Source organism: Setaria viridis, chromosome 8 (assembly GCF_005286985.2).
Source record: "Setaria viridis chromosome 8, Setaria_viridis_v4.0, whole genome shotgun sequence".
Lineage (NCBI taxonomy): Eukaryota > Viridiplantae > Streptophyta > Magnoliopsida > Poales > Poaceae > Setaria > Setaria viridis.
The window spans coordinates 41,305,398-41,330,759 of NC_048270.2; the positions used below are offsets into that span (position 1 = coordinate 41,305,398).

Here is a 25,362-nt window from a genome sequence, read left to right on the forward strand (position 1 = left end):
GCACGCCAAAATCTTTTATTCTTTCCAACCCTAACCAAATCTTTCTGCGTCGTCAGCAGCAAATATCAAATCTTTATAGAAAGAAATTGCTAATTATTTGTCATATGTTTAATGTTCAACTACTTAAAAAATATCGATACATTACCATAAAAGATATAAATGTTGTAGGCATATAGGCATAATGTGAGAGTAAAAGTTACACAAGATAAGTCCCGCGTGAGTGACACGGGCGGACGCAACCCTAGCCGGCGCTGCCCCTTCCTCCACCTCCCCACCGCCCAAGCCAACCGCCGAAAGCCCGCGCGGCTTGCGAGGACGGCGGTGGCGGGGTGGCCTTTGTCTCCTTCTTCATCCCTTGTCAAGCGCGGCCGCCATGGCTGCTGGAGGGATCCGCCGGCGTCGTCTCTAAAGATCCAACTCGGCTTGAGGCAGTGTTGGTCCATTGGTCATGGGCAGCAATAGCCGGTGGTGGCAATCTCGCCGCGTGGCAAGCTACACAGGTGTTGCCAAGCCCATGTGGAGGCAATCATAGTTATGGTGGTGGCCAGGGGTTGTCAAATTTGGCTGCTTGCAGCGAACCGCGGCGGCTGGCGTTGTTTAGCAATGGTCGTGGCGTGGGACTATGTCGGAGGACGGCGCTTGCGGCAACGGCATCGTGGGACGACTAGGCTTACAGCGGACGGCGGTGGGTTCCTCAGCTTGGCTGGGCCATCCGGTGCGGTACATCGTCGGAAGATGGCGCAAGCGACTTCTTTGGCTCACTGACACGGCGGCGGAGGCTATGTGCGCGGGTGAAGCAACAAGGCGAGGCCGACCTGCGGCAGCAGCTTGGTTGGTTGATGGAGATCTGGAGAAGCGGGGCAACATTGCTCTCCACCCTGATGGTGCAGTTGGAGTTCTGGATCAGCGTCCTGCTCACCATCCTCGGCTACCTCCCCGGCGTCCTCTACGTAATCTGCTCCGTCGGCCCCCCACCGCCACGACGACCCCGACGACTACGTCTACGTCGCCTGACCGCCGGATGCGTCGCCGATCCGCCGTGGTGTTCTGGTGTGCTCCCTACCTACCTACTCCCGTGTGTCTCTCTGTTGGGTTCGTAGACTAAATTTAAATCATTTCCGTGATTGTAAATTGGTGTATCCAATCTGACAATCTGGACGAATTCATCTGGTGGAGATCTGGAGTTGTGGAGTTTGTGCAGTCAATTGGGTTAATTTTGGTACCTGGTCCAGTTGCGGTTGTGAATTGGCCCCTTTGAATGAGTATGGTTCTTGTGTCCTTGAGTAATTTGCCTCATTCAAATTTTAGATCAGTTTGAAACATCTTAATGCCTATCGTCAATAGACGTGTATTAGGTTTTCTTGAATGCCACTTCTTCCAAAAACAGGGTGCGGATCCATTTCACAAGGTCTTAGGTTCTGTACAGATATAGTGATTCATATTGCCTGATCAGATCTTCTGTTAGTGCCAGAGCATGTGATTCGAATATCTAGAGGATCTGAAAATCTTGGCTTGTGTTCTGTACATCGCATATCTAAGTTCAGAGCTTCTGTTAGCTGTTTGTTAGTAGCGTAAGTTTTGAAGCTGATCTTACAAGTTCAACAGAGGTGGCACACTTTGCATCAAACTAAATGCTAGCACATAAGAGGCCTAGCGTATAAGATAGTAGCATAGTACGTTCCCAGAATCACATCTGAGATGCCGCGTCAAATCGAGCAGATCTTGAGGACTTGTGATTCATAAGAACTTCTGGATTTCCTTCTTCAACCTAGATTGGACCAATGAACGAGTTAGATAATATCTAACATTAATTGGATAAGAAGGCATCTAAAAAGATGTTAATTGATTTTTTGTTTGCCACTTGTTTTAACACATGTTTTTGTGATATTGTGTTTTAATAACTCTTCCAAACAAATGTGGAGTTTCTCATTTGTATTGTTGTCATCATATCATTCTTGTAAAACATTATAGTCTGAGTTCATTCCCTTATCCTATCTGTTTTCGTGTTTTCGTGAGTCGGGCAAGTAAAGCTTCTAGGATTTTTTTACATCATTGACCAAGTCAAAGGTGTGGAACCGGCCGCTGGTGTTGAAAACTAGGGGAAAACCGGCCTATACGCATAAATCTGGTATGGCATGGAAAACAAGAAAACCGGCACCCTGCCTGCGGACCGGGAAGAACCGAAACCGGAAAAGCCCCCCACCCTGCCCGCGAAGGGGGACAAGAATCGAACCCTGACCCACCAGCTAGCAAAGAAGCACTCCAACCACTTCAGCTAAATTTCGTTTGTGAGTTGGAAACACAGTCTTGCTTATTATTAAACCTCATAGACCGCAGCCATTATCACCTGCCACGTGGCATTGTTTATAAGTATGTTCCTTTTAATATCATGGTAAAAGGATATCCCTGCAAAGATCATACACGTATCCATGCATCAGGTCAATAGTTTTAAATTTTTAGCGTTTTCGAGCTATTTGTTGCTTGAGAAGAACATGACATTTATGAGGAGCCCAATACGTGCTAGAGTAGAAAAATTGCATAGAGCGATAAAAGTTATCACATATTGAGCAGGGGCGGTATAGAGTAGCTGCACACTGTACACACACATATGACGCACCGTGTTCTGACCTGTACACACACATAGATGATGGATCTCCTTTTTTTTTTCTTTTCTCGAATTTGTTTGTCCGTCATTGTTGAATCTGAACAAGTCTGAACTCCCATCGAACATGCCGACAGGTTCGGCATTGACGAGCTGAACCATGGAGACCAGACGCGTAGCTCTCAGACTCTGAACTGCCGCTGACACTGACACTTATCTGGCTGACTTGATCCGGTCCGATGGGTGTATGATTGTGCAGGTTCATCGAGAGGTACGGGCCGGGACGCATGTGGTCGTGGGGCTGAGCATGGACGGGCAGGACGTGGTGTACGTGAAGCAGCACGAGTCGTCGGCGCTGTCGCCGTCGGAGATCAAGGCTCGGCGACCAGCTCTTCACCGGGGCCTGCAGTGTGGTAACTTCAAAATGACTACTGCAGTAGAATTCTCACGGTGAAACACTGAAATGGTGCCAGATGCCGGAGGCCTTCAACGTGTTCGATGCCCAGGTAGCACAGCAGCGGCTTCAAGCACAGGGATCACACCACGCTGGTATCTTCCAAAGAGGTAACAGTTGTTACGATCTTGTGACCAAAGTAGGCAGAGAGCATTTCGCTGAGGTTATGAGCTGGTTCTTCTTCAGGGCGTGACGGTGATCTACTCCAAGAGGGGTGGGGAACACGACGGTGGGCAGCCGCTCATCAAGGGCGTCGCCGGCGCCGGCTACCTCTCGCACGCCATGAACCTCTATCTCAGATGTAAGAACACCATTGCCATCTGCCATACACATTTGGGTCGCACAAGTGGCCATCAGGTTTAGTTAACAAGTAACTAGTAAGAGTGCGATGAAATAGTACACTGAGATTGACTTTACCACAGAGCTAGGCATCACCACTGGGTGTGCAAGAAAGAAGGCATGGTGATGAGGATGTCCACGCATGTGCACCAACCGCGCCAACTAACTGGGAATTCTACTAGAATAAGGCTACAACACTAAGGCCACGGTTGGAGATAAGATAACAAATCATTGATGATGACCCATCACAAGCACAAGCCTGTGCTGCTCCTAGTTGTAGGATTTCACTGCTGCACCTACAAGCTCAGCTTATAATTTCGGTGAAAAGACAAGAGCACATGCGTCTTTTTTCAGCTTATAATAACGAATCATATTTGACATGGTTTTCAGCTGGCAGCAGTTTGGAGAATCTTCTTCTACGGGGTACCAACTTCTCAGGTGAAATCCCAAGCTCCATTGGCAATCTCAAGTCTCTCAAGGAACTAGACCTTGCTGAAGCTGGAATCTCAAGCTCAGACGGACGTGGTTTTTCTGGAACCCTTCCCTCTTCAATTGGTAAGCTCAGATCCTTGGAGTTGTTAGCCTTATCTGGATTTGGACTTGTAGGATCCATGTCACCATGGATTGCGAATCTAACTTCCTTGACGATCCTTCAACTCTCCAATTCTGGACTCTCTGGATCGATACCTTCATCAGTGGGAGGATTAAAGAAATTGAAAGAACTAACACTATCTAATTCCAAATTCTATGGAAACATTCCTTCATCTATCTCAAATTTAACCCAACTGAGTACCCTCAACCTCCAGTCCAACAATTTTTCTGGAACAGTACAACTTTCATTATTCATGGGATTACCAAACCTGTCCATATTAAGTCTATCAAATAACAACTTGTCTGTAGTAGATGGAGAGGACATCACTTGGTCACCTGTGCATACAAGAATAAAGTCCTTAGGTTTAGTGTCATGTGGCATGGAGAAATTACCAAAATTGCTGAGGTATCTAGGTCGTAGTCGTACAAACTGGCTTGATATTTCACAGAACCGAATCCGAGGAGCCATACCTCAGTGGGCGTGGGAAAATTGGTCAGGCTCTCACTTTCATTATCTCAACCTATCACACAACTACTTTACCGGCTTTGTTGGACTAGAGACCTCTCTTCCCTTTTCTATTGACCGTTTTGATCTTAGTTCCAATATGTTTCAAGGACCAATACCTTTACCCCAAAACCTCAGCCAAGGCGCGTTAGAACTTGATTACTCAAGTAACATGTTCTCATCCATAGCACTTCACTCTTCCACTAAAATTTCCATTTTCAAGGCCTCCAGAAATAACCTCTCGGGAAGTGTTCTAGCATCTTTTTGTGGCGTCAATAATCTAGAAATCCTTGATCTCTCTTACAATAACCTTACTGGTCCAATCCCTTCTTGCCTGATGGAGGGTACCAATGAATTGCGGGTGATAAATCTGAAAAAGAATCGACTTCACGGAGAGCTGCCTCATAACATAAATGAAAGTTGCTCATTAGAGGTGCTAGACTTTGGTGACAACGACATCAAAGGAAAATTGCCTAGATCTCTAGCTGCTTGCTCTGAATTGGCGGTCTTCGATATTCAAAACAATCAGATCAGCGATTCTTTTCCATGTTGGATGAGCACACTTGGTAGGCTTTATGTTCTTGTGCTAAAATCTAATGAGTTCTTTGGACAAGTGGGACCTTCTGCAGAAGATAAAAATAGTTGTGAATTTCCACGCATAATGATTCTGGATCTAGCCTCAAACAACTTCTCCGGCACGCTGACAGAGGAATGGTTAGCGAACCTGACGTTCATGATGGGCGAAGCTGGAGCCTTGGCACTGCCTGCGTTGACAACTCAGTCTTATTCTGATGAAACACGAATATATGAAGTTACAAATGAACTCACATATAAAGGGTCAGACCTCACAATGGAAACGGTATTTCGGGTCCTTTGGTTCCTTGATGTCTCAAACAATGATCTTCAGGGAAGCATCCCTGCGGCTATTGGGGAACTTGTTGAGTTAAACAGTCTCAACATGTCGCACAATTACCTAACAGGGCCGATTCCTAAGTTGGGTAATCTGAAATGGTTGGAGGCTTTGGACCTGTCTTCCAATGAGCTGTCTGGAGAGATCCCTCGTGAACTAGCATCACTGGACTTCCTCACAACCCTCAACTTGTCAGACAACAAGCTGGTGGGGAGCATACCAGAGTCACCTCATTTCATGACATTCAGCAATAGCTCATTTCTTGGGAACAGCGGGCTGTGCGGAACTCCGTTGTCAAACCAGTGCATGATCAACAGAACAATGCAAAGTGCGGTGCCATATCATTCCAAGAAGAATCCTGTGGACGTGATGCTGTTCCTCTTTTCTGGGATTGGATTCGGTGTAGGGTTTGCAATTGCGGTTGTAGTGGCATGGGGAATACCCATCAGGAAACGGTCTTGAGAAAGAAAAAAAAAGCAGGAAGCCTTGTTGAATTATGCATTGAAATGAAACAAAATTTCTTGTGCAAGGATCTGCAATCAGTACAGTCCTGTAAGCTGCAATCACTTTTACTATTGCAAGTTTACTTGGGGATTCATTTGAAACAAGAAGGCCTCATTTCACTCTCTTAATTTCCGGCAATTTGTGTTTCTACATAGAATGGAATGGAATGATAAGTTAAATCACTGCTAAAATGATATCCATTCTACCCCTCTCAACCCCTCCAACTAAATAAAAAACTGGGTCGAACCCAACTCCTCAACCAAACATGAAATGGGTCGGAATTTTTGTTTCTACATAGAATGGAATGGAATGATCAAGTTAAATCACTGTTCCTTCACTACACAAGAAGAAAAAAAATTACGCCGCACGGCCAAACCAGATTATTAAACACAAGCTACAACCAACTGGGGTAGTACACCTCCCTCGTGCTGAGGGATAACAATGGTGGATCTTCTAAGAACTAGTAGGTATGGATAGCAAGAAGCATGAGTGTCAGACAAGAGTATAGAAGTATTTGGCGCAAGCCCGGCAGTATCAACCTCCCAGCGTTGCCGCGGCTCGAGCCTGGAGGATGATGTGGACTCGAGGCTGGTGCCCCTGCCACCGCGCTGCCTGGACTTGCTGCGTACCGTCAGGAGACGTATTTGCAACTTCCGTAGCCTGCAATTCAGATTATTCACAAATGCATGGTATATCAGTTTCAGTTCAGAGTCAAATTCAGAAACAATCGATCGTCGTGAACTTACTGGGGTCACTGGAGGTGACCATGCCGGTGCCCTTGAAGTCGCAGTCGTAGTCGTGGCGCCCATTGGCCTGGTAGTACGCGTTCATCACAAATGAAGCATGGGACTGCACGTTATTGGGGTCGAAGCACCCACCGCCACTCTGGATAGGTTTACAGTCCACATAACCACAGGCGTAGTTGATGTTGTTTTGCAGGGTCGTCACATCTGCACCGGTCTTGGCCACACACCACTTCCCTCCGCCAGAGGGTGAGGGGTTCGGTGACGGGTTCGGGCTTGGCTTGGGAGATGGATTCGGCGAAGGGTTTGGAGATGCAGACTGCAATGTAAGCAAAACATAGTGCCAGATAGCTCAGGTCAGATTAGTTTTCAGCATCAGAGTAGAGTATATTAATGCACAGAAGTATAGGCATGAGGTTAAGCAGCATTTCTTCAATCTAATGCTTTCCTAGTATTAGTGAAACTTTCAGCTGGGATATAATCATTTAGTCAGTACACTATTGCACGTAAGAATTTGTACAAAACTTTAGCCTGACAAGACTGTACATGTACATGATTAAGCATTTGAAAACAAACACACACACGGTCTCTGCAGTCAGGACTGGCACCGCCCAAAAGGCCAAAACATGGCCTGCCTAACCTGATCGCCCACCTAAGATTCTTGAGTCAGTCACTAATAAAGGTCCCACCAGAATGCTAAACAATACAGACAGCCCCATCTTCTCCACGTGATGCACTTTCCTAAAGCACCCGCAAAAGCAACAAGTTTGAAATGGCTGCTTGTTCCCTGATGGGCAATTGGAGAAGCTACACCAGATGCGCACCAAGTATACAGATCAAGCAGGAAAGACGATTACAAGATCCAAAAGATTGAAATGGCAATGCAAGCATTTGAATTTAGAATGATTGGAACCTAAAGGGAAAGCCGCATCTGTAAAGATGCCTAACTTGTCGGTGGCGAACACCTATTGATGAATCCTCATTTGGAAGTATCCTGTAGGCATCCCCCTTAAACCATATAACAAGTTTCCAGGCCTACATCAAGGATCTCATGCCAATTCCCTTTGCTTGAAGATAGCTACTTGGTGCATGCAAGAAACTATAAGCGATTCGCTAAAGAAATAGAAGTAACACCAAAGGATGACGATCATGCATGCCTATGTTTCATATATGCAACCCAAGTCAGGGCCTGTTAAGCTAGAATGATGCTTCACTCCACAGGCCCTAGCCATATATCTGCAGTGTATGGGATTAAGCTGCATGTGGTCCAATCTAGAAAGCAACAAGAACCTATAAAAATCAATTTGGCACAAGACCCTTGCATACTTAAGAACCTTGCAGCAAACCAAAGCAAGAATCAACTGGAAACGGCAATCATCCTCAACCAATTTATTCAATGCACAAGCTTGTAGTCAGCCTTCTACATTGGGACAGTATTTATTTTCAAGACAACTGACACCAGAATACCCCTAGTTTCTTAGATTTTTTCAGTTTTACTCTGGTAACAAGTACCCTGTAAAAAACTGGGAATTGCCCTGTGCCAGCTAGCAACTGATTTGCAGCTGTAGCATCTCATCACATACTGCAAGCAACGTGTGCATACAGATCTAATCAGAGCAGCCGCAGCAAAGCCTAGAAAAATTGAGACGTGTCCAAGGCCTGAGCACATGGGATGCCAGCACTGGACCCATGATGGGAGAACAATGTTGTAATCTACTAATCCATTGACAACAAGATGCCATCATGGAGATGGGAGAAGAAAAGTTGGAAACGAAAGCAACCCCTTTCCAGAGAGACCGGTCCAGTCCAGTGTGCGTGACTACACCCCTGATAATTCAGCGTGAACCAAACAAAACAATCCAGCTGAGATGGAGGACCAGCCTCCATCAGCAGTACGTGAACAAAAGTCTATCGGCATGGCTTGTTTGAGTGACACGAGCAAAGGATATACCGATGATCCATCAACAAGGAACACTAGGTAGCAGAGAAGCAAAAGCATCACGCAAATAATATGTGCAAGATCTATTGCTACTTGCTGTGACATTTCTGTGTCAGGAAAAAGTTGGGTTTGCTTTCAACGGTCTGAAACGGTCGCATGCCACGGGAGAGGAGAATAGGATATTAGCCACTGCCACTGGTTTTCGTAAAAAAAAATGCTATCTTTGACACTACTAATGTGAACCTCTGAACTCCTGAAGACATCCTCGAATTGGAAAACGCGGCGTTTTGACACGGCTACTGAAACCGCGTCCCATTTCCCCCTTTTATTTGCTATTCTTTTCAGAGGCATAGTCAATTTTTGGCACCGGGTTAAGTTTGTGACTCTTGCAAGTAAATTGATTGCAGATTTCAATAACAATTCCCCCCCAATTCCAATTCCAACGAGATTGGCAAAGTAAAGCACTCAGATTTGGGGACAAAATTAAATTTTTATAAGAGCAGAGATAGAGAGATCAACTGACCGATCCTTGGCGGAGGAGTCCGATGTCGTATTTGGGGGTGAAATCCGTGTTGAAGATGCCGAAGTTCCTCTCCGCAATCGGCCCGGGCTTCTGATTCTCGTCGAACAGGGAGAAGATGTAGGTCTCGAATGTCCTCCCCGGCATGGCCGGCGTCCCCTTGCCGCCGCTGCAGACGCGAATCATGCCAGCGTTGAAGTCCCTGGCCTCCTCCGGCCCGACGCCGACCTGGCCAGCCTCGGCCTGCGTGGGCCAGCCCGCCTCGCCGACGGCGATCTGCACGTCGCCGTATCCGAGCTTCTTCATGGCGGTGTAGATGGCGTCCATCTGGGCGTCGAACATGCTGGTGTAGTTGAGCTTGGTGGCGGGGTCGTAGATGCCGGCGTTGGGGCGGAAGATGGCGTAGTTGAGGTTCTGCGCGTTGTAGCTGAAGTAGGGGTAGGCGTTCACCATGAGCGGCGACCCGGTGTCCTTGTGGAACTTGAGCATGGGCGCGAGGACCTTGTTGTCGAATCCGGGGCGGAACCGGGCGTTGGAGGGGATCCCGTCGGAGGGCGCGAGGATGCCGAGGTAGTGCGGCGTGGTGACGCGCACCTGGGGCAGCTTCTCGAGCTGCAGGGCCTGGCTGAGGCGGCGCATGGCGGGGAGGAGCGCGACGACGAGGTCGGGGACGACGACGGGGCCGAGGATCTCGTTCCCGGCGAGGAGGAGCGTGACGTTGGCGCCGTTGGCGACGTGGGCGGCGAGGTTGTCGCGGACCCAGCCCCGGGCGGCGTCGAGGCCCGTGGCCTTGTCGGCGAAGGAAGGGAGCGCGGAGTTGGGGATGGAGACGGCGATGGAGATGGAGGGGGCGTTGGCGGCGAAGGCGTCGAGGAAGGCCGGGTTGGCGTCGAAGAGCTTCACGCGGTTGATGGTGGTCTTGGTGGCGAGGAAGGTGGCCACGGCGGCCGGGGAGGGGAGGTTGTCGGCGTTGGCGCCGTAGTTCACGCCGATGGGGAACGACGGGAGGCCGCCGCCCTGCGCCGCCGCGCCATGGGAGGCGGCGGCGGCGAGCAGGAGGTGGAGGAGGAGCGGGAGCATCGGGAGGGGAGTGGATTTGGAAGGGAGTGGATTGATTGGCAACTCAACCAGCCGTTGCTTGCAGGTGTCTTTTTGAAACCTCTGGGAGGGAGGGCTCGAGGAGGACAGGACGGCGCCTTCCTATTTTTAATGGCGCCATATCCCTGTAATTATGGCGACCTGGCGGTTTCCAGGGCGCTTCCACTGCACCTCTTTTCTTTTCTTTTTGCATTTTTTTATTCATTTTTATTACAGTCTCGATACTACAACTATTTTTTTTCAAAAAATTTTGGTCTTGTAGCACCCAAAAGATAACCACTCTACCCATAAAAACATAGACTCCTCAAGTGCATTTTTAGTTCATAAACTTGTTTCCACAAGTGTACTATGCATCTTCTCTTGCAGCCCTCTCATCTTCCTCTCTCCCTCTAGCATTTCATCGAACATGTGGTGGCGGCACGGAGCTCTTTATCTGCTTCACATCCCGCCCCTCCGCCGCATCCGCTGACGCTCCATCCTCCCTCCAACACCCTCGTCTCCTCAACTAGCACAATGACGGCTCCCTTCCCATCATCGTCCTCCTCCTCCTCCTCCTAGATCGCACAGGCGCAAGAGCTGAATGTCTTGAGCGCCTCGCAGATGTTGATTAGGATTTGGTACACCCAACCCTGGTTCTACTATATGCTTTGGTGGAATTAACATAACGGGTGGAATTGGTGCCAAGTGAGAAAAAGAGAGACAAAATGCAATGTTACATGTGTGAGCCGCGCGAAATGTAATTAGTGGTGTTTGCGATTTGAAGATTTTATTCTGGTTTGAATTATTATTATTATTATTCCAAGCCCTTTTGAAAAGAGGAGCAAAAGTTTTGCAGGACGAAAAAATGCAAGGAATTTGTTCCATGTGCCCCAACGTGCATGAAAGGTGCCCATACTGGTTTGTTGTGGTGGACGCGTGAGCTGTGAGAGAAATAAAGTTTGATAGGAAATCAATGAGAAATGGGGAGAAATATAACGTGTGGTGGTGTTTTTTAAAGTCGCCGGGTTTTTTTCTTTTGTTAAGTAACGGTTCATGCATATTTTACTTCCACATCCCATTTCTACTTTGTCAAAAGAGAGGCAAAGTTTTTATTTAAAAAAAACAGAGACACAAAAGTTTCTGACAAAAGAATGCAAGTGAGTTGCTCATGCAAGATACTTGTAATGTCGGTAAGTGAGGACAAAATAAAACGTACTGGGGCAACGAGGAGAATGCATCGTTGCTTTGGCAAATTCAAATGTTTCCCGGAAAATATGGAACGACCCTCTTTTGAGAAAGGTGCAAAGGAAAAGGCACTTTTTTAGGGGGGGATTTGGTTTGGTTTGGTTTGGTTTGCTCCAAAAATAATTGGATAGTGTGCATCTCGAGGAGCCTTGTAATATAACACAAGGCATAAATCCTTTTGGCAAGCAATTATCGTAAAGAAATAGTATAGGGCATAACACATGCGAGAACTTTGAGCTGGAAGAATTTTTTTTTTTAGGAAAAAGGAGGGTCCCAACTCCCAAGCAGCCAGGCGAAAAAAGACAAGAAAAGGTGGTGGAGCCAATAATCCTACAAGAGTGTAACCACTCTTGAGTTGTGTGACCCGTGAGGGCGTGTTCGTTCACGTGTGGCGTGAATTGTGTACGATGTCTGCTAGGTGATGCTCTCTTCCTGCCTGCTGCTTTCGTTGACCTCTTGGTTGAGTCAGAATTTGGGAGCTGCCGCGTGGGGTGCGTAGCGGGGTCCGCCCGACCGACAAGGCGCACGCGTAGCAAGGACTCGTTGCCGAGGATGAAAGGAGGCAACAGCAAGGCGCCTTAACAACAGCGTCTAGTAACAAAACAGAGTGGCAGCGCGTAGGCTTGGCGTCCCTGCTTCGTCCATCCACATCCTGCCCGCACACATGCCCTCCTTGCTACGCTACTGGTGGATCATAATCGCGCGGCAGCCAGCCAATAGCAACACATGAATTCAAATGCCAAATCAACTTCAAACACCAAATAGCTAGGGTCATCACAACTCAAGTCCCTTAACAACAAAAGTACCAACACCAGTACTACTTGGTAACCGTCTCTTGCCAATACCCAGCCTTTCAAACCTTCCATCCTTCTTGCCGCTCGTCGTACCTTTCAATCTTCTCCACGTCAAAACATAACAAGCTTCTACCAGCTAACCTTCAACCAACATCACACAGATGAAGCGACACACTTTCGACCGCCACTTTCTATCGGCGGCACATCAAACCCGTTTCACATTAGCCGCTACTGGCAGGCGATGCCGACCTGGACCGTGACCCTGGAGGCGACACCGATGGGCGGGGCGACCTGCGGCGACCACCACGGGGCTCCTCGTCCTCCTCTGCTGCTGCGACTGGAGACTTCCTCCTCCTGTCAGACATTTACAATGTTACTACCGCCGTGCATAAACAAATGCCAAAACGAATCACACTCATATGGACCACCATGTAAATAATCACCTATTTTAACCAAACATACAAGGTAAAACTGATCCAGATCAATAATTGTGACCCTAGATTAACCCATAACCTTACTTCAGTTACATGACTCAATATGTAGAGTTAAGACTTAAAACAGCTCAGAGTTTAGGGTTCACAAACATGTTGGTTCATATGATTGTCATTCTTTTTGGCATTCAGCAGCAGAGAAGGAACAGAACTTACTCATCATGACCATTGTCTGCACCACGACGATCATTCCTATCCTCAGGTGTATATGATCTCCGCTTCTTATCACCATCATGTTCTTTAGGCTGCTTCGATGTCCTTCTGTGCTCTTCCTTAGCCCGTGCTGGGGAAGCAGAGTAATCATCACGCCTTCTGGGGGCTGGAGAGTATGACCTGCAGCGTATGTAGCATCATTTTCGTCAACCTTATTGCACAGGAAACCATGGTCAAAAACATCATAGAAAAACTAGTTAGTTGACGTACCGGGATCTAGCACGGCCACGGGGGCGCGGAGAGCGTGAACGTGAGTATGAACGAGAACGAGACCGACCTGCACCAGACATAGCAACTTGTCAGCAGAGGAAATCATGGTGTTCAAAACGGCATCCAGGATCATATCAATTGTCAACAACACATTTTGCTGCAAGCAGGTGCAGTCTTCAAAGATGGAAATAAAATCTTGGACATGATAGAACAGCATCGCATGATTCATCAAGCATGATATTTAATGGATTACGACCAAACCTATAGTCTTCCTGAACTTCAGAATTAATCAAACAGCAACAGCTAAGCATGGACAAGGCATCTTTCCTATAAATAGGATAATGGTGATGTAAACTAGACTAGCAGTCAGATGTGCAGCTCAAATAACAGGACACACAATAACTCAATAAGCACAACATCTGGGAATAGTAACTTAGATTACCACGGCGAGAAGGTCGACGCCCTTCATGATCAGAATAACCTCTGCAGAGATACCACTCAAGTCATCTCAAATGAAACACAGATGGGAGCTTACTAAACAGCAATGTGTAATGGCATACCTTGGCCCCATTCGTCTACGCATGTCCTCAGGCCTTTTCCGTGTATCCGCAGCAAGAACAACAGTGATCTCACGCCCAGAAAACATCTGGCGGTTCATGTGGTATTGCGCCTCAGAAGCATCATAAGCATCAACAAACTCCACGAATCCAAACCCCCTTGGCTCCCTAAATGATGAAAAAAAAAGCTTTGATGAGTAAAATTCACATAGTATGGCATGGTAAACAAAGAATATAGCACATATTGATCATGATAGCATGTGCCCCACAAGTTACCACCACAGTTTCATAGTATCAGTGGATCCTCTACAATTATCCATGAAGCACAGCTAACAACTTACAAACATGTTCATCAAATGGTAGCAAGCCTCTCAAAAAGCGGTTAGGAGCCCAGGCTCATCTTAGACCCAAATTTTCTTGTGTGCATCTTCATAAAATGATTCGCTTCAAGTTCTTCAAGCGTTTGAAAAGTCATGAAAGTGCTTGAAACCAACTTCTCTTCATTATATCTTCCCATGGAAGACACGGTTAAACCCTCTTGTCTTGATGAAATTAATTTTGTCGACAAATTGAACCTTGTCTTGATAAGAGAACTTCATTCGCACAATACTCTATCTCACCAAGCAAATGAACGATTAGGACTGTTCAGGGCTTGTATTTACTTCAACCAAATACAATCCTGGGAATATATTCAAGAGAGTAATTCGTACCAGAAGAAAGTAGCATCATATATAAAGTAAATATATCCTGTACAGGAAATCCATTTCAAAGTTGAAGACTTCCAGGAGTTACTAGGCGTACTCCTACAGGTTTTGCATTAAGTTATCCTATGATTTATAAATTTTGCAACATGTGCTTATACAAACAAGAATAAAAGGGTAGGTCAGAGTCTTTTTATGCAAAATTGTTAAACTAGGACAATTTACTCACAGATTGGCACTTCATTGAACATTTGTGACAAGTGAGCCTATGACTGAGAGTACATGTCCAGCAAACTCTACAACCCGGGAAAATGTTTGGATTCATGCAGACATCAACAATCGAATTTCTGTATGAGGGTATAACAACCCAAACATCTTAGCTCTTAAATTAAAAAGCAGCAGCAGCAACACCTTATATTAGCTGTATATAAAAGCTGCAGCAAGAAGGAAAAAAAAGGAGGTTTAAACTCGCACGTGCTTTTGCCCCCAAGCGTTTCGACATGTTTAAATATTGATATCCGATCATCGCATGCAGATGTAACGGATAGAATAAGGATGGCACGTAAACCAACCATATACAAGCCTTGTGGCTCCATTTAACACTTACCCAGTGTGATAGTCTCTTGGCAGGTACACGTCCCTCACAGGACCGAACCTTTCAAAGGGAACTCGGAGCTCCTCAGGCCTGCAAAGTTGTGTGTTAATGAACCATTAGTACTGAGCCAATTTAACAGGCAACACGCCGAAAACAATCGGAAAGGAGGATGGCAACAAGGCCAGAGTGTGCATACCTGCATCTCAGTGGGATGTTGCGGACCAGGAGGCTGACAGAACCTTGGTCACCGCCACGCCCACCACGGCCGCCGCCGCCGCCGCCTCCGCCACCGCCACCGCCGTACCCTCTCCTTGGCGGCGGGCTTCTTCCCCTGCCACCATGTCCTCTCCTAGGAGGGCTATGGTACGCGGGGCTGTACCTCCCCATTGCTGCTGGTACCTGCACATATGCATTGCGAATTCATTGTCGCGGCTCTTGGAGATGATGGGCAGGAAGCAAATCCAGGATGGTGCGTATACGCATCACCATCATGAAATGAAGGAATCAGGAACAAATCAAGATTCGGGCACATAAGTTAAGGTTGTGGATTGAGGAGCTACAGTGCGCGCATCTCTCAATCGAGCCAATTCATGGTAAACGGATAGATCGACGCGACCGCTGAAAAATTAAAGCGGATTCCTGGCAGCTAACGCCGAGTCCGCCCGGCCATCAACCGCATCAAGAGCGAGGCGCTGTTGGGAAGCATTCGAATCACAGGGGCGGAACCCTAGGTCATGCGCTTCTACCCTGGTTCCTAGAGCGCGCGGAATCGCCGCGAAGCGCGGACGAGAGAGGGGAGAAAGAGGGAGAGGGAGAGGGGGGTTACCGCTGGAGAGCCGGTCGACGCCGCCGCCGCCGCCGCAGCCGGTGGAGATGCGGGAGGGAGGGGATTAGGGCAACAGGAGAGGACCCGTGAGGTGGAGAAGGGGCGAAGGATATACTAGTCTGGGCCTCCTTGCCTTAAATGGGCTTTATGGGCTTACTATACACCTTGCTTTTTTTAGTAGGCCCCGTAACAACACACTGTCCTCTGTGTACGGTGATACGGGCTTTGAGCTTGTGCTTCCTTTCTTATCAGGATCACCTAAAATAAGGAGGAGCCGGAGGAGCAATATTTTATTGCACCGGCTCCTCCAGTACTTAGAGGTGGAGTTACTGTTTAGTAGAGCTTTAGCTGGAATCGTAAGAGAAGTCGGAGGTGGAAATTATTCGATAGCGTGTCACGGATGTGAAGAAATAACCTGAGTTGTGCAAGGCACCACCAATGAATGGAATGGAGATGGCAATGCTCAAATGGTGTACTGGATGAACCCTGCATCTATTCCTTCATCATGTACACAAAAGAATGACAAACGTATGGTACACAGGGCATCAGCAAAGAATGGCAAACAATGCTAGGTGCAACGCTGTCGGCAGAGGTCGTCCCTGCGGTCCGGTGACGCGCCGCCGGCGCCGGGGATGAGGAAGGTCCGGTTCCTGCCGTTGCCCCCCTCGCAGACGAGGCTCAGCGTGTTCCCCCCCTGCACGGTGGTGGTGCTACACTAGGTCGGCGACGAGTCGCACTTCCAGCGCTTGGTGGGGACGCAGCTGAGGTAGCGGCACCAGGAGCAGTGCTCGTTGGCGTTGTAACCCCGGAACAGCAGCACGGTCGCCACCGCGAACCCGACGACGAGCAGCACGGCGGCGGCCGCCCACAGCACGTACTGGTACGTCTTGTGCTTGCGCTTCACCGCACCACCAGCAGCACCAGCTGGAGGAGGAGGAGGAGGAGCACCACCAGAAGCAGCAGCAGCCGCCGCCGCCGCCGCCACCATTCTCTGGTGGTCGAGCCATGCGAACTGGGGGCGGACGAGGAAGACGAAGCCGAGGAGGAAGCCGGAGACGAGGCCGCCGATGTGGGCGAAGTTGTCGACGTGGGGGAGGATGCCGAGGGCGAGGTTGACGGCGATCACCAGCACCAGCGACGCCAGGGCGGCCGCCTTGTTGGCGTAGAGCGACCAGTTGGTGATCAGCTCCGACAGCATCGACCCGATCAGGCCGAACAGAGCACCCGACGCGCCCACGGAGACGACGCTCGACCGGATGAACAGGGCGGACATCAGGCTCCCGCCGAACCCGGAGATCAGGTACACCAGCCCGATCCGCGCTGCAAGCATCACGCATTGTGATTCAGTAAGATTATCTTGCTGCTGCATGGAATTCTTTCTTCAGCAAAAAAAGAAGAAGAAGAAGAAGAGTAAAAGTACTTACCGAACCCGAATTCTTGCTCCAGCCGTATGCCGATGAACACGAGGCAGAGCATGTTGATGAGCAGATGAACAACTCCGGCGTGAAGCCACATGCACGTGATCAGACGCCATCCTTGCCGGCCATGGACGACCTTGTACACATGGAGAGCGCCCATCTTCACCAACCTGCCATTCAGTTTTTTTTTTTAAAAAAAGAAAGTTATTTTTGTTTTAGCCTCTATATCTGTATTATTATGTGATCCAAACAAATTAGTAGTGCCACTTAAGAATGTAAAATAACAAATTGTTAGCATAGGTAACGAGATCATTTTTTATTCCTCTGAAAAACGGGCTGAAAGTGAAATCCTGAATTTGAAGTCACAAATGGCATCACCGTTCACCTACTCTTCTTTGACCTTGCAGTTGCAGTAACTACTCTGATAAGTTCAAATATTTGGTTGTATTTTTCACGAAGTAGCAAAAGCGTCAGTTTCCGATAGCGATGTGACCCGAAAAGTCATCAAATTACAAACTCAGCAGCATAGCAAGGAAGGCTACTGCACGCTTTCAGCTTTCAAGGTGAAAGTTCATCATCAGTAAGTGAAGAAAACGGTAGGTTCCTAACGAAACGTGTGGGCAAGGTTTTCTTTTTGTTCTGGAAATGTCAATGTGATCATAGTGGCAACCGCAGCAGGAGAAGAAGGGAATTGCTGAACAATTTGGCGACAGCATCCATCCATTCATGTATCTAGAAGCCAGGCTTTGCTTGTCCAAGAATGAAGGAACCTGATGGCTTTGCTTGCAAGCAGGCTAGCAGAGGCCGGAAGAACTGAAATGGAATTGGAAAGCAGAAGAAAAAAAAAACAAGAGTAAGTAAACGTACGTTGCGGATGAGGGCCCGAGGAGCGGGTTCTCCTTGAGCGGCTGGAAGGCGAACCGTCCGAGGAAGCCGGCGGCGCAGTTGGAGTTGTGCTTGGGGCAGTCGTTGACGTACATGGTGACGAGGAAGAGGGCGACGCAGGCGACGGTGGCGGCCGACACGAGCCACGGCGACCACCGCCGGTAGTAGGGCCGCGCCCTGATAAGTTGTTGCCCCTGCCTGGGAACGGGATGGTGATCGGGGGGGCGGCGGTTCTCGTGGGAGTAGGGGCGCTCCACCAGCACCTGCACGTCCTCCTCGCCGGCGCCAGGCTTCATCATCGGATTAATTGGTCGGCTGGTTGATCGGTTGGATCGGAGGAGGAGAGGCGGGGGCGGCCGGAGGAAGAGGAGAGGATTGGAAGCAGGGGACGGGGGGAAGCGTGGGTGGCGAGCGTGAGGAGGAAGGAGAAGAAAGGAGAGGAGAGGAGAGCAGGGGAGTTGGCGTGTTGACGGCCGGCTGGGAGAAGAAAAGGCGGCGTGCAGCAGGAGGAAAACTGGTGAGCAGGGGAGGCTTTGCTTTGTCCCGGTGGCCGGTGGTGGTTCGGCTGCGCGTTCCTTTTTCCCTCACCTCCGGCCCGTCTGGGTGAGCCGCTGCAACCACCGCACCCAGTCGCTCGCTCCATCCATCCCTCTGTGGTTTCATCGCTTCGCGTGGCATTTAGTTCATAGAATAATAATAATAATAATAATAATAATAATAATAATAATAATAATAATTTTTGGCTGGCAGCGTGTTTGGCTGCTGCTGCTGCTCGGCTCTCTGTCGCAGTAGCTGTAGCACGCAAGCTACAGCAGGCAGCAGCTCTCTGCTGCAGCAGCAGCCAGCTGCAAAGCAGCCAACCGACGAGCATAATAATAATAATAATAATAATAATAATAATAATAATAATAATAATAAGCGGAGGAGAGGAACGTAACGTTGTTAATTAGAGTCCTAGGTTGATTGAACTGCAGCATGTCAAACTAAGTACATGTCACCTAGGTAAGCTACACATGCATACGGTCGGGAATAATATTATCTACTCTATCTAACAAATTAATGATTAATATTGGTTCATTAATTTTTACTTTCCAGGTCGTAGCCGATGGATACGCACGCACCTGCTGCATCGGACGGGATCGTTTCAACACTTTGTGCGCTTGACTTTTGGACCCCAGCTCGCCGCTGGCTGCTTCCTGCGTCACCTCAACCTCTCAGCGTGTGCAAACGCAACCAATCTCAGCGTCATCAAGACCAATAGCTTGATTGAACGGACCCAATGCAATTGCAAATGGTGACACAAGTCAATGCTCGTGCGGCCTAAGCAAATTCATCGAATCAAACCCATGGCCCCATGGATTCTCTTTCCATCTCCCATGCATACATCTGTCTCCTAGGTTGTTGTTTTAGCCCTTCCCTGATCTTGCGCTGCAAGCAAATGAAAAGAAAACTATACCTCATACATGAGGTCATTCAACCTGTTCGCTTCAGCTTATCAGCCACCAAACAGTGTTTTTCTTTCACAACAAATCAGCCGTTTCAGCTTTTCAGCCGGTTTATAAGTCCAGACGAACAGGCTTATTCTCCCTCCATCCCAGACTATAATGAACCACCGGAACCTTCACGAGATTTACAGTGAAAAAATGGGCAATCAAAAAATTACACAAAATCAGAAGAAACTTCCTCTGAAAGGGGCAACCGAGATTGACGGGGCACTGTCGATCAAATGGGCCAATGTAATTAGCCTTAAGAAGACTAGAGAATTGGGTACTCTTGACCTAGAACGATTTAGTAGGGTCTTAAGGAGGCTAAGGTTGTTGTGGTTCTAATGAAAAGACCTGACCATCCATGGGTGGGCACTGAAGCTCCTGTTATTCAGAGCCAGCATAATTGTAACTTTTGGAAATGGTCTCAAGGGAATTCTGAAACTCAACATGATTGGATGGCAAGGCCCCGGGAGATCTTGCCCCTAATTTATACAAGCTGGCTTGAAAAAAACACAAGAAAGTACATAAGGAAGTTGCTGATCACAATTGGACAAGAGGTTTATGGAGAATGACCACTGTGAATGAAATGTTTTAATTTGTGAATCTCTAGGACCTTATTCAGGGCATCAATTTCACCAACACTCCGAATGACACTGTGTGGAGATGGACACCAAATGGTGAATATAGTGCTAGGTCAGCCTATGCAATCCAGTTGAAAGGATCCTACTGTACTTTTGAAGCTCAGGCAATTTGGAAGGCACGGATGGAAGGAAAACACAGATTTTTCGCTTAGCTCCTACCGCAAAGTAAGATTCTTACAGCTGACAGATTGATAGCAAGGAATTAGCCATGTAACCCACTATGTGCTCTTTGCCAAGGGGCACCTGAATCAGCTGAACACCTCTACATCCAATACCCATATGCAATGCAGATCTGATAGCTCATGTCAAACAACTTGGTTCCACTACCACTGACGGATGTTGGTCTTCAAGAGTGGTGGCGACTATCATTGCAGATGGTGAGCAAGGAAAAAAGAGAGCGCTCGCTGCTATCCTAATTTACACGAGTTGGAACATGTGGAGGGAAAGAAACAAGTGCAGTTTTTAGGAATTAAGCTACACCTCAAATGGTTTTCGAACTGATCAAGGATGAAATTAGCATGCATCAGAGAGCATGTGGAGCACCGATTGTTAATTAATTTAACGATGGCAATGATGTATAACCAGAAATTAGAGCGTAACAATGTAATATCCTTCGTGGAATTCTGAAAACTCTGCCCACTTTACGTTTAAAAAAAACCTTCACTAGCTAGTTGTATCACCACATTCACATCACATGGCTAATCCCAGAATAGTCGTTGACTGAAAGTAGATTAGTGAAGCAACAGCAAAACTTTGCTTTCGTTTTCCTTTCTTTGGAAGATCATGAAATTGTTCGCGATTCCGTTGACATGTTTGGTGACAAAAAGTCGGGACCAACACCAGCACAGGAAGCACGTCGGTAGTTGGTACTGGATGGGTCAACCGTCAACCGGGGAGGATCTCCTTGGCGACGCCGATGGACGGACGGTGAGGTCACAGGCGCAATCCGACGGCTCCGGGGAGCCCAAGCGCCTCCCCTCCCCTGCCCAGACACACGGCGAGGGCGGCGCCGCTACGGATTTTGCTTTGCTGCAGAGAGAGAGTCGCAGTTGCGCTTCGCCTTGCTCTCCTCTCCTCCACTGTACTGCACGGCACGGACCACCTGATTGATCCGGTCGCCGCCGGGTCGCCTTCCGGGAACCTTCCCTCCGTGTCCCTCATCCCCGGCGTGCAGTTCCGTCAAAGCTCTCTCCCTGCCCTTTTACCCACCCGCCCCATCCCATTTCTCCCCGCACCCAGCAAGCAAATCAGCCAAAGCTCCGATTTTTACCGCCGCCGCCGCCATGTCCGCCACGCCGGAGGAGTTCCTGGGCCAGGGGGCCTACCTCGCCGCCCCCGAGCCCTTCTCCCCCTCCGTCTTCCTCGACCTGCCCCCGACGCCCCGCCCCGACGCCGACGACCCGGACGCCTCCGACGACCTCGTCCTCCCCTTCATCTCCAGGATGCTCATGGAGGAGGACATCGACGACAAGTTCTTCTACCAGTTCCCCGACCACCCCGCGCTCCTCAACGCCCAGCAGCCATACGCACAGATCCTCTCCGATACCACCGCCTCGTCCTCGTCCGACTCCGCCGCCACCAACACCACCTCCTCGGGAACCGCCGCCAACTCCACCCTCTCGCCGCCCTCCTCCGACGCCCCCTCGTCCGCCGAGCCCGCCTGGCCGTACGATTCAATCGAGCTCTCCCAGCTGCTCCGCTCCCCGCCATATCCGGACATGGGGGTGGGCCTCGACGACTTCACCGCCGACGATGTCGACGCCCTCTTGCTGCAGGGGCGACAGGAGGGCGCCACCGCCGGGTTCCACCAGAGCCCGCCCGTCTTGGATACCGGCGGCGGCGGCGGAGGCCAACGGCAGGGGGCCTCCCTCGCCACCCAGAATGCCGGCAGTGGCGAATCCCAGCGGCCGCGCGCTTCCCTCGCCGCCCAGAACGCCGCCGGTGACGGATCCCAGCGGCAGCGCGATTCTTTCGCCGCCCAGAACGCCGGCGGCGGCGCGGGCATCCGGAGTTTGCCTGCGGATGAGCAGGAGACCAAGACGGCAAACGCCACCGCCTTGCCCGCTGCCGACACTGACCACGCCACGCTGGCCTCGGCATTCTTCGGCGCTCAGAATGGGGAAAACATGGACATGCTCAACATGGCATTCCTCAAAGGCATGGAGGAGGCCAAGAAGTTCTTGCCCACCAACAACAGCCTCCTCATGGATCTCGAGGCCAACTCCGGGCAATCTACAGACAGCAAGCCGGTCACTGGCTTTACTGCTGCCCGAGTGAAGGAGGAGGAGGTGGTGGATGGGATGTTACTGTTTGGAGGAGGAACCACTAATGGCAGGGGCCGCAAGAACCGCTACACCCAAGAGGATTTGGAGGCCGAGACAGGCAGAAGCAGCAAGCTGATGATGCCGGAACAGGAAGAAACTGGCGCCAGTGAGCTGTACAGCGAAATAATGTCATTAAACTATGAGGAATTCATGAAGCGCATGAGCGACCTGCGCATTGCCATGGATAGCGAGTCTGAGAAGAGTGCGAGGAAGGTGAGTGGGAAGAAGGGAGCGAGGGGGAGGCAGCGTGCAGACGAGGTTGTTGACCTGCGTACCATGCTCATCCATTGCGCACAATCGGTGGCAACCGGCGATCGCCGAAGTGGGATCGAGCTGCTGAGGCAGATCAAGCAGCACTCATCCCCGAAGGGGGACGCCACACAGAGGCTGGCCCATTGTTTCGCAGAGGGACTGGAGGCACGACTTGCAGGCACAGGGAGCCAGGTGTACCAGTCGCTCGTGGCGCAGCGCACCTCGGTTGTGGATTTCCTCAAGGCATACAAGCTGTACATGGTAGCCTGCTGTTACATGAAGGTGAAATTCACGTTCTCCACCGCGACAATCTGTAATGCTGTGGCAGGGAGGAGCAAGTTGCACATCGTGGAGTATGGTGTGCAACATGGATTCCAATATCCAGGTTTGCTCTATACACTGGCAAAGAGGAAAGGTGGACCACCAGAGGTGAGGGTCACCGCAATTGCTGTCCCACAGCCTGGGTTCCGCCCAGCCCACCAGATAGAGGAAACAGGTCACCGCCTCAGTAACTGTGCCCGTGAGTTAGGTGTGCCATTCAAGTTCAACGCTATTTTAGCACAATGGGAGACCGTCCGTGCTAAGGACCTCAATATTGACCCGGAAGAGGTGCTTGTTGTCAACAGCGAGTGCTTTTGGGGCAACTTGATGGATGAGAGTGTTTTGGTGGACAGCCCAAGCCCTAGAGATATGGTCCTCAACAACATCCGGGAGATGCGGCCCAACGTGTTCATCCATTCTGTGGTAAATGGCACATTTGGTGCTCCATTCTTTTTGACACGGTTCCGGGAGGCACTGTTCTTTTACTCAGCGCAATTCGACATGCTTGATGCGACCATCCCCAGGGACAATGATGAACGGCTGCTGATTGAGCGGGATGTCATTGGGAGGTCTGCCCTGAATGTGATTGCTTGTGAGGGTGCAGACCGGGTGGAACGCCCTGAAACTTATAAGCAATGGCTAGTGCGGAACCACCGGGCTGGGCTGAGGCAGCTACCATTGGATTCAGAGGCCGCCAAGGTTTCCAGGGACAAGGTCAAGAACTATTATCACAGAGACTTTCTCATCGATGAGGATAACCGTTGGTTGCTGCTGGGATGGAAGGGACGGGTACTCTATGCCATGTCATCATGGACGGCTGAGGATAATAAGCCCCTCTTTTAGTGTGTCGCTCCACCAAATTCCAGAATCTGACTAGGTGGTATTGGTAGTTGATATATAGTCTATGTTTAAACCACGATCCAGCACCTGTGGTTTGGTGGACGTCCATTTCTAGGGGGTTCGATCACTGAAACTTGTAAGGTATAAGTAGATGATTAGAGGAGCTACATAGTTTGTAGATATATAGTTCTGGATATTTGCAGAGTTGTAATAATGTACACCAAAATTTAAAACCCTGTAGCTGACAGGCAGTTTTATGGATTACATGTTTGACCTTTCATGGTTTGAAGGCTTAATGCCTGAAAATTATCTGCCTTATGAACTTCTGCTTCTGTTGTAGCATCAGACTGTTGTCATTTCCCTCAATTCTGGGAGTGACTCCCCAGTTCTGTCACGGAGTTTTACTGAATATTTTGCATTATTTTCTCATTCAGATATTGACAGCTAAAAGGGGTCACCAAATTCTGGATTAAGTGTTGTTTCTGTAATTTGCGTACTAAACGTTGTTTGTGCAGTTTGTGGAGAGTTGATAATAGCTGGCATGTGCTCGATGATGCATAATATGAAGATTACAGTTTTGATTGTTTTGCAGATTCCTGGTCCACGGTAGAGGCAAAACAGGAGTCGCAGGAGGCAGGCAGGCTCCATCATTCAGAGTTGCGTTTGGACTTGTCACCTGCCTCTCCTGCTCATTTGGCGCCGCCGCCGTCGCCGCATCAGAAATTCAGAATCCTTCCTTCCCGGCGCTTTTCATTCTTCTTCCCCGGACTTTGGGGGGCCGCAAGAACCGGCACAACATCGATTTCGATTGGGGGGATGTCCTGGAGGCCGAGACAGGCAGGAAAAGCAAGCTGATCAGCATGGACAGCGAATTAACTGAGCAGAGGAAGAAGAAGATGAAAGGACAATCCCCCAATGGAACGGTGGACTTGTGCACCATGCTCATACGCTGCGCGCAGGCCGTGGCGGCTGACAACCGCCGGAACGCCACCCGGCCAACTCCTCAGCCAGATGAAGCATCACTCCTCGCCGTCCGGAGACGCAACGCAAAGGCTGGCACATTGTTTCGCCCAGGGATTGGAGGCACGGCTGGCTGGTCCAGGAAGCCAGGTGCAACATCCGGCCGATGTGTTCATCCTTTTCACAAGGAGCGGCTCGTATAGCACGCCGTATTTCGTGCCACGGTTCCGGGAGGCGTTATTCCATTACTCCACCATGTTTGATATGATGGATGCCACAACCCCGAGAGAATGTCCAATATCAATATACATGTGTAAGAAATTTTTTGAATACATGTTGATGATATTGATATCAATCCCAAGTAAGCCACCGGTTGAATTATATTATACACTAAGGCAGAAATGATGCACATGCAAAC

General features: G+C 49.2%; 5 protein-coding genes across 5 annotated transcripts; 2 read left to right on the forward strand and 3 right to left on the reverse strand.

Annotated features, from left to right (window-relative positions):
* The first annotated feature begins 3,479 nt into the window (after positions 1-3,479).
* LOC117833331 (receptor like protein 27) lies at positions 3,480-6,042 on the forward strand. The gene has a single exon (XM_034712786.2). The coding sequence runs from the start codon at positions 3,734-3,736 to the stop codon at positions 5,861-5,863; it is 2,130 nt and encodes a 709-aa protein (XP_034568677.1). The 5' UTR covers positions 3,480-3,733; the 3' UTR covers positions 5,864-6,042.
* Positions 6,043-6,176: 134 nt separating this feature from the next.
* Positions 6,177-10,286, reverse strand: LOC117833332 (glucan endo-1,3-beta-glucosidase). Its single transcript, XM_034712788.2, has 3 exons — positions 9,111-10,286; positions 6,652-6,967; positions 6,177-6,565 (listed from the first exon to the last, which is right to left on the reverse strand). The coding sequence occupies exons 1-3, from the start codon at positions 10,185-10,187 to the stop codon at positions 6,537-6,539; spliced, it is 1,422 nt and encodes a 473-aa protein (XP_034568679.1). The 5' UTR covers positions 10,188-10,286; the 3' UTR covers positions 6,177-6,536.
* A 1,874-nt stretch (positions 10,287-12,160) lies between these two features.
* Positions 12,161-15,968, reverse strand: LOC117866898 (serine/arginine-rich SC35-like splicing factor SCL30A). The gene is made up of 8 exons (XM_034751191.2): positions 15,817-15,968; positions 15,187-15,389; positions 15,003-15,080; positions 13,698-13,862; positions 13,580-13,620; positions 13,138-13,204; positions 12,871-13,047; positions 12,161-12,577 (listed from the first exon to the last, which is right to left on the reverse strand). Exons 2-8 carry the CDS (start codon positions 15,375-15,377, stop codon positions 12,445-12,447), a joined length of 852 nt encoding a protein of 283 aa, XP_034607082.1. The 5' UTR covers positions 15,378-15,389; positions 15,817-15,968; the 3' UTR covers positions 12,161-12,444.
* A 321-nt stretch (positions 15,969-16,289) lies between these two features.
* LOC117866897 (RHOMBOID-like protein 2) lies at positions 16,290-18,776 on the reverse strand. The gene is made up of 3 exons (XM_034751190.2): positions 18,102-18,776; positions 17,241-17,404; positions 16,290-17,136 (listed from the first exon to the last, which is right to left on the reverse strand). The coding sequence occupies exons 1-3, from the start codon at positions 18,416-18,418 to the stop codon at positions 16,532-16,534; spliced, it is 1,086 nt and encodes a 361-aa protein (XP_034607081.1). The 5' UTR covers positions 18,419-18,776; the 3' UTR covers positions 16,290-16,531.
* Positions 18,777-21,259: 2,483 nt separating this feature from the next.
* LOC117866899 (scarecrow-like protein 34) lies at positions 21,260-24,264 on the forward strand. Its single transcript, XM_034751192.2, has one exon. The coding sequence runs from the start codon at positions 21,531-21,533 to the stop codon at positions 23,985-23,987; it is 2,457 nt and encodes an 818-aa protein (XP_034607083.1). The 5' UTR covers positions 21,260-21,530; the 3' UTR covers positions 23,988-24,264.
* The last annotated feature ends 1,098 nt before the right edge of the window (positions 24,265-25,362 follow it).

Bases quoted from the DNA above. Each gene is read 5' to 3' on its own strand.
- LOC117833331 (XM_034712786.2), top strand. From the start codon at position 3,734: ATGCGTCTTTTTTCAGCTTATAATAACGAATCATATTTGACATGGTTT.
- LOC117833332 (XM_034712788.2), bottom strand. From the start codon at position 10,187: ATGCTCCCGCTCCTCCTCCACCTCCTGCTCGCCGCCGCCGCCTCCCAT. The intron at 6,968-9,110 runs GTCAGTTGATCT...CTTACATTGCAG, and splicing joins GACTCCTCCGCCAAGGATCG to TCTGCATCTCCAAACCCTTC. The intron at 6,566-6,651 runs GTAAGTTCACGA...TCTGAATTGCAG, and splicing joins GGTCACCTCCAGTGACCCCA to GCTACGGAAGTTGCAAATAC.
- LOC117866898 (XM_034751191.2), bottom strand. From the start codon at position 15,377: ATGGGGAGGTACAGCCCCGCGTACCATAGCCCTCCTAGGAGAGGACAT. The intron at 15,081-15,186 runs GTATGCACACTC...ACAACTTTGCAG, and splicing joins AACATCCCACTGAGATGCAG to GCCTGAGGAGCTCCGAGTTC. The intron at 13,863-15,002 runs GTAAGTGTTAAA...TTCATCATTTAG, and splicing joins CCAAGAGACTATCACACTGG to GGAGCCAAGGGGGTTTGGAT.
- LOC117866897 (XM_034751190.2), bottom strand. From the start codon at position 18,418: ATGATGAAGCCTGGCGCCGGCGAGGAGGACGTGCAGGTGCTGGTGGAG. The intron at 17,405-18,101 runs GTACGTTTACTT...ACTGAATGGCAG, and splicing joins CTCGGGCCCTCATCCGCAAC to GTTGGTGAAGATGGGCGCTC. The intron at 17,137-17,240 runs GTAAGTACTTTT...TGATGCTTGCAG, and splicing joins GGAGCAAGAATTCGGGTTCG to CGCGGATCGGGCTGGTGTAC.
- LOC117866899 (XM_034751192.2), top strand. From the start codon at position 21,531: ATGTCCGCCACGCCGGAGGAGTTCCTGGGCCAGGGGGCCTACCTCGCC.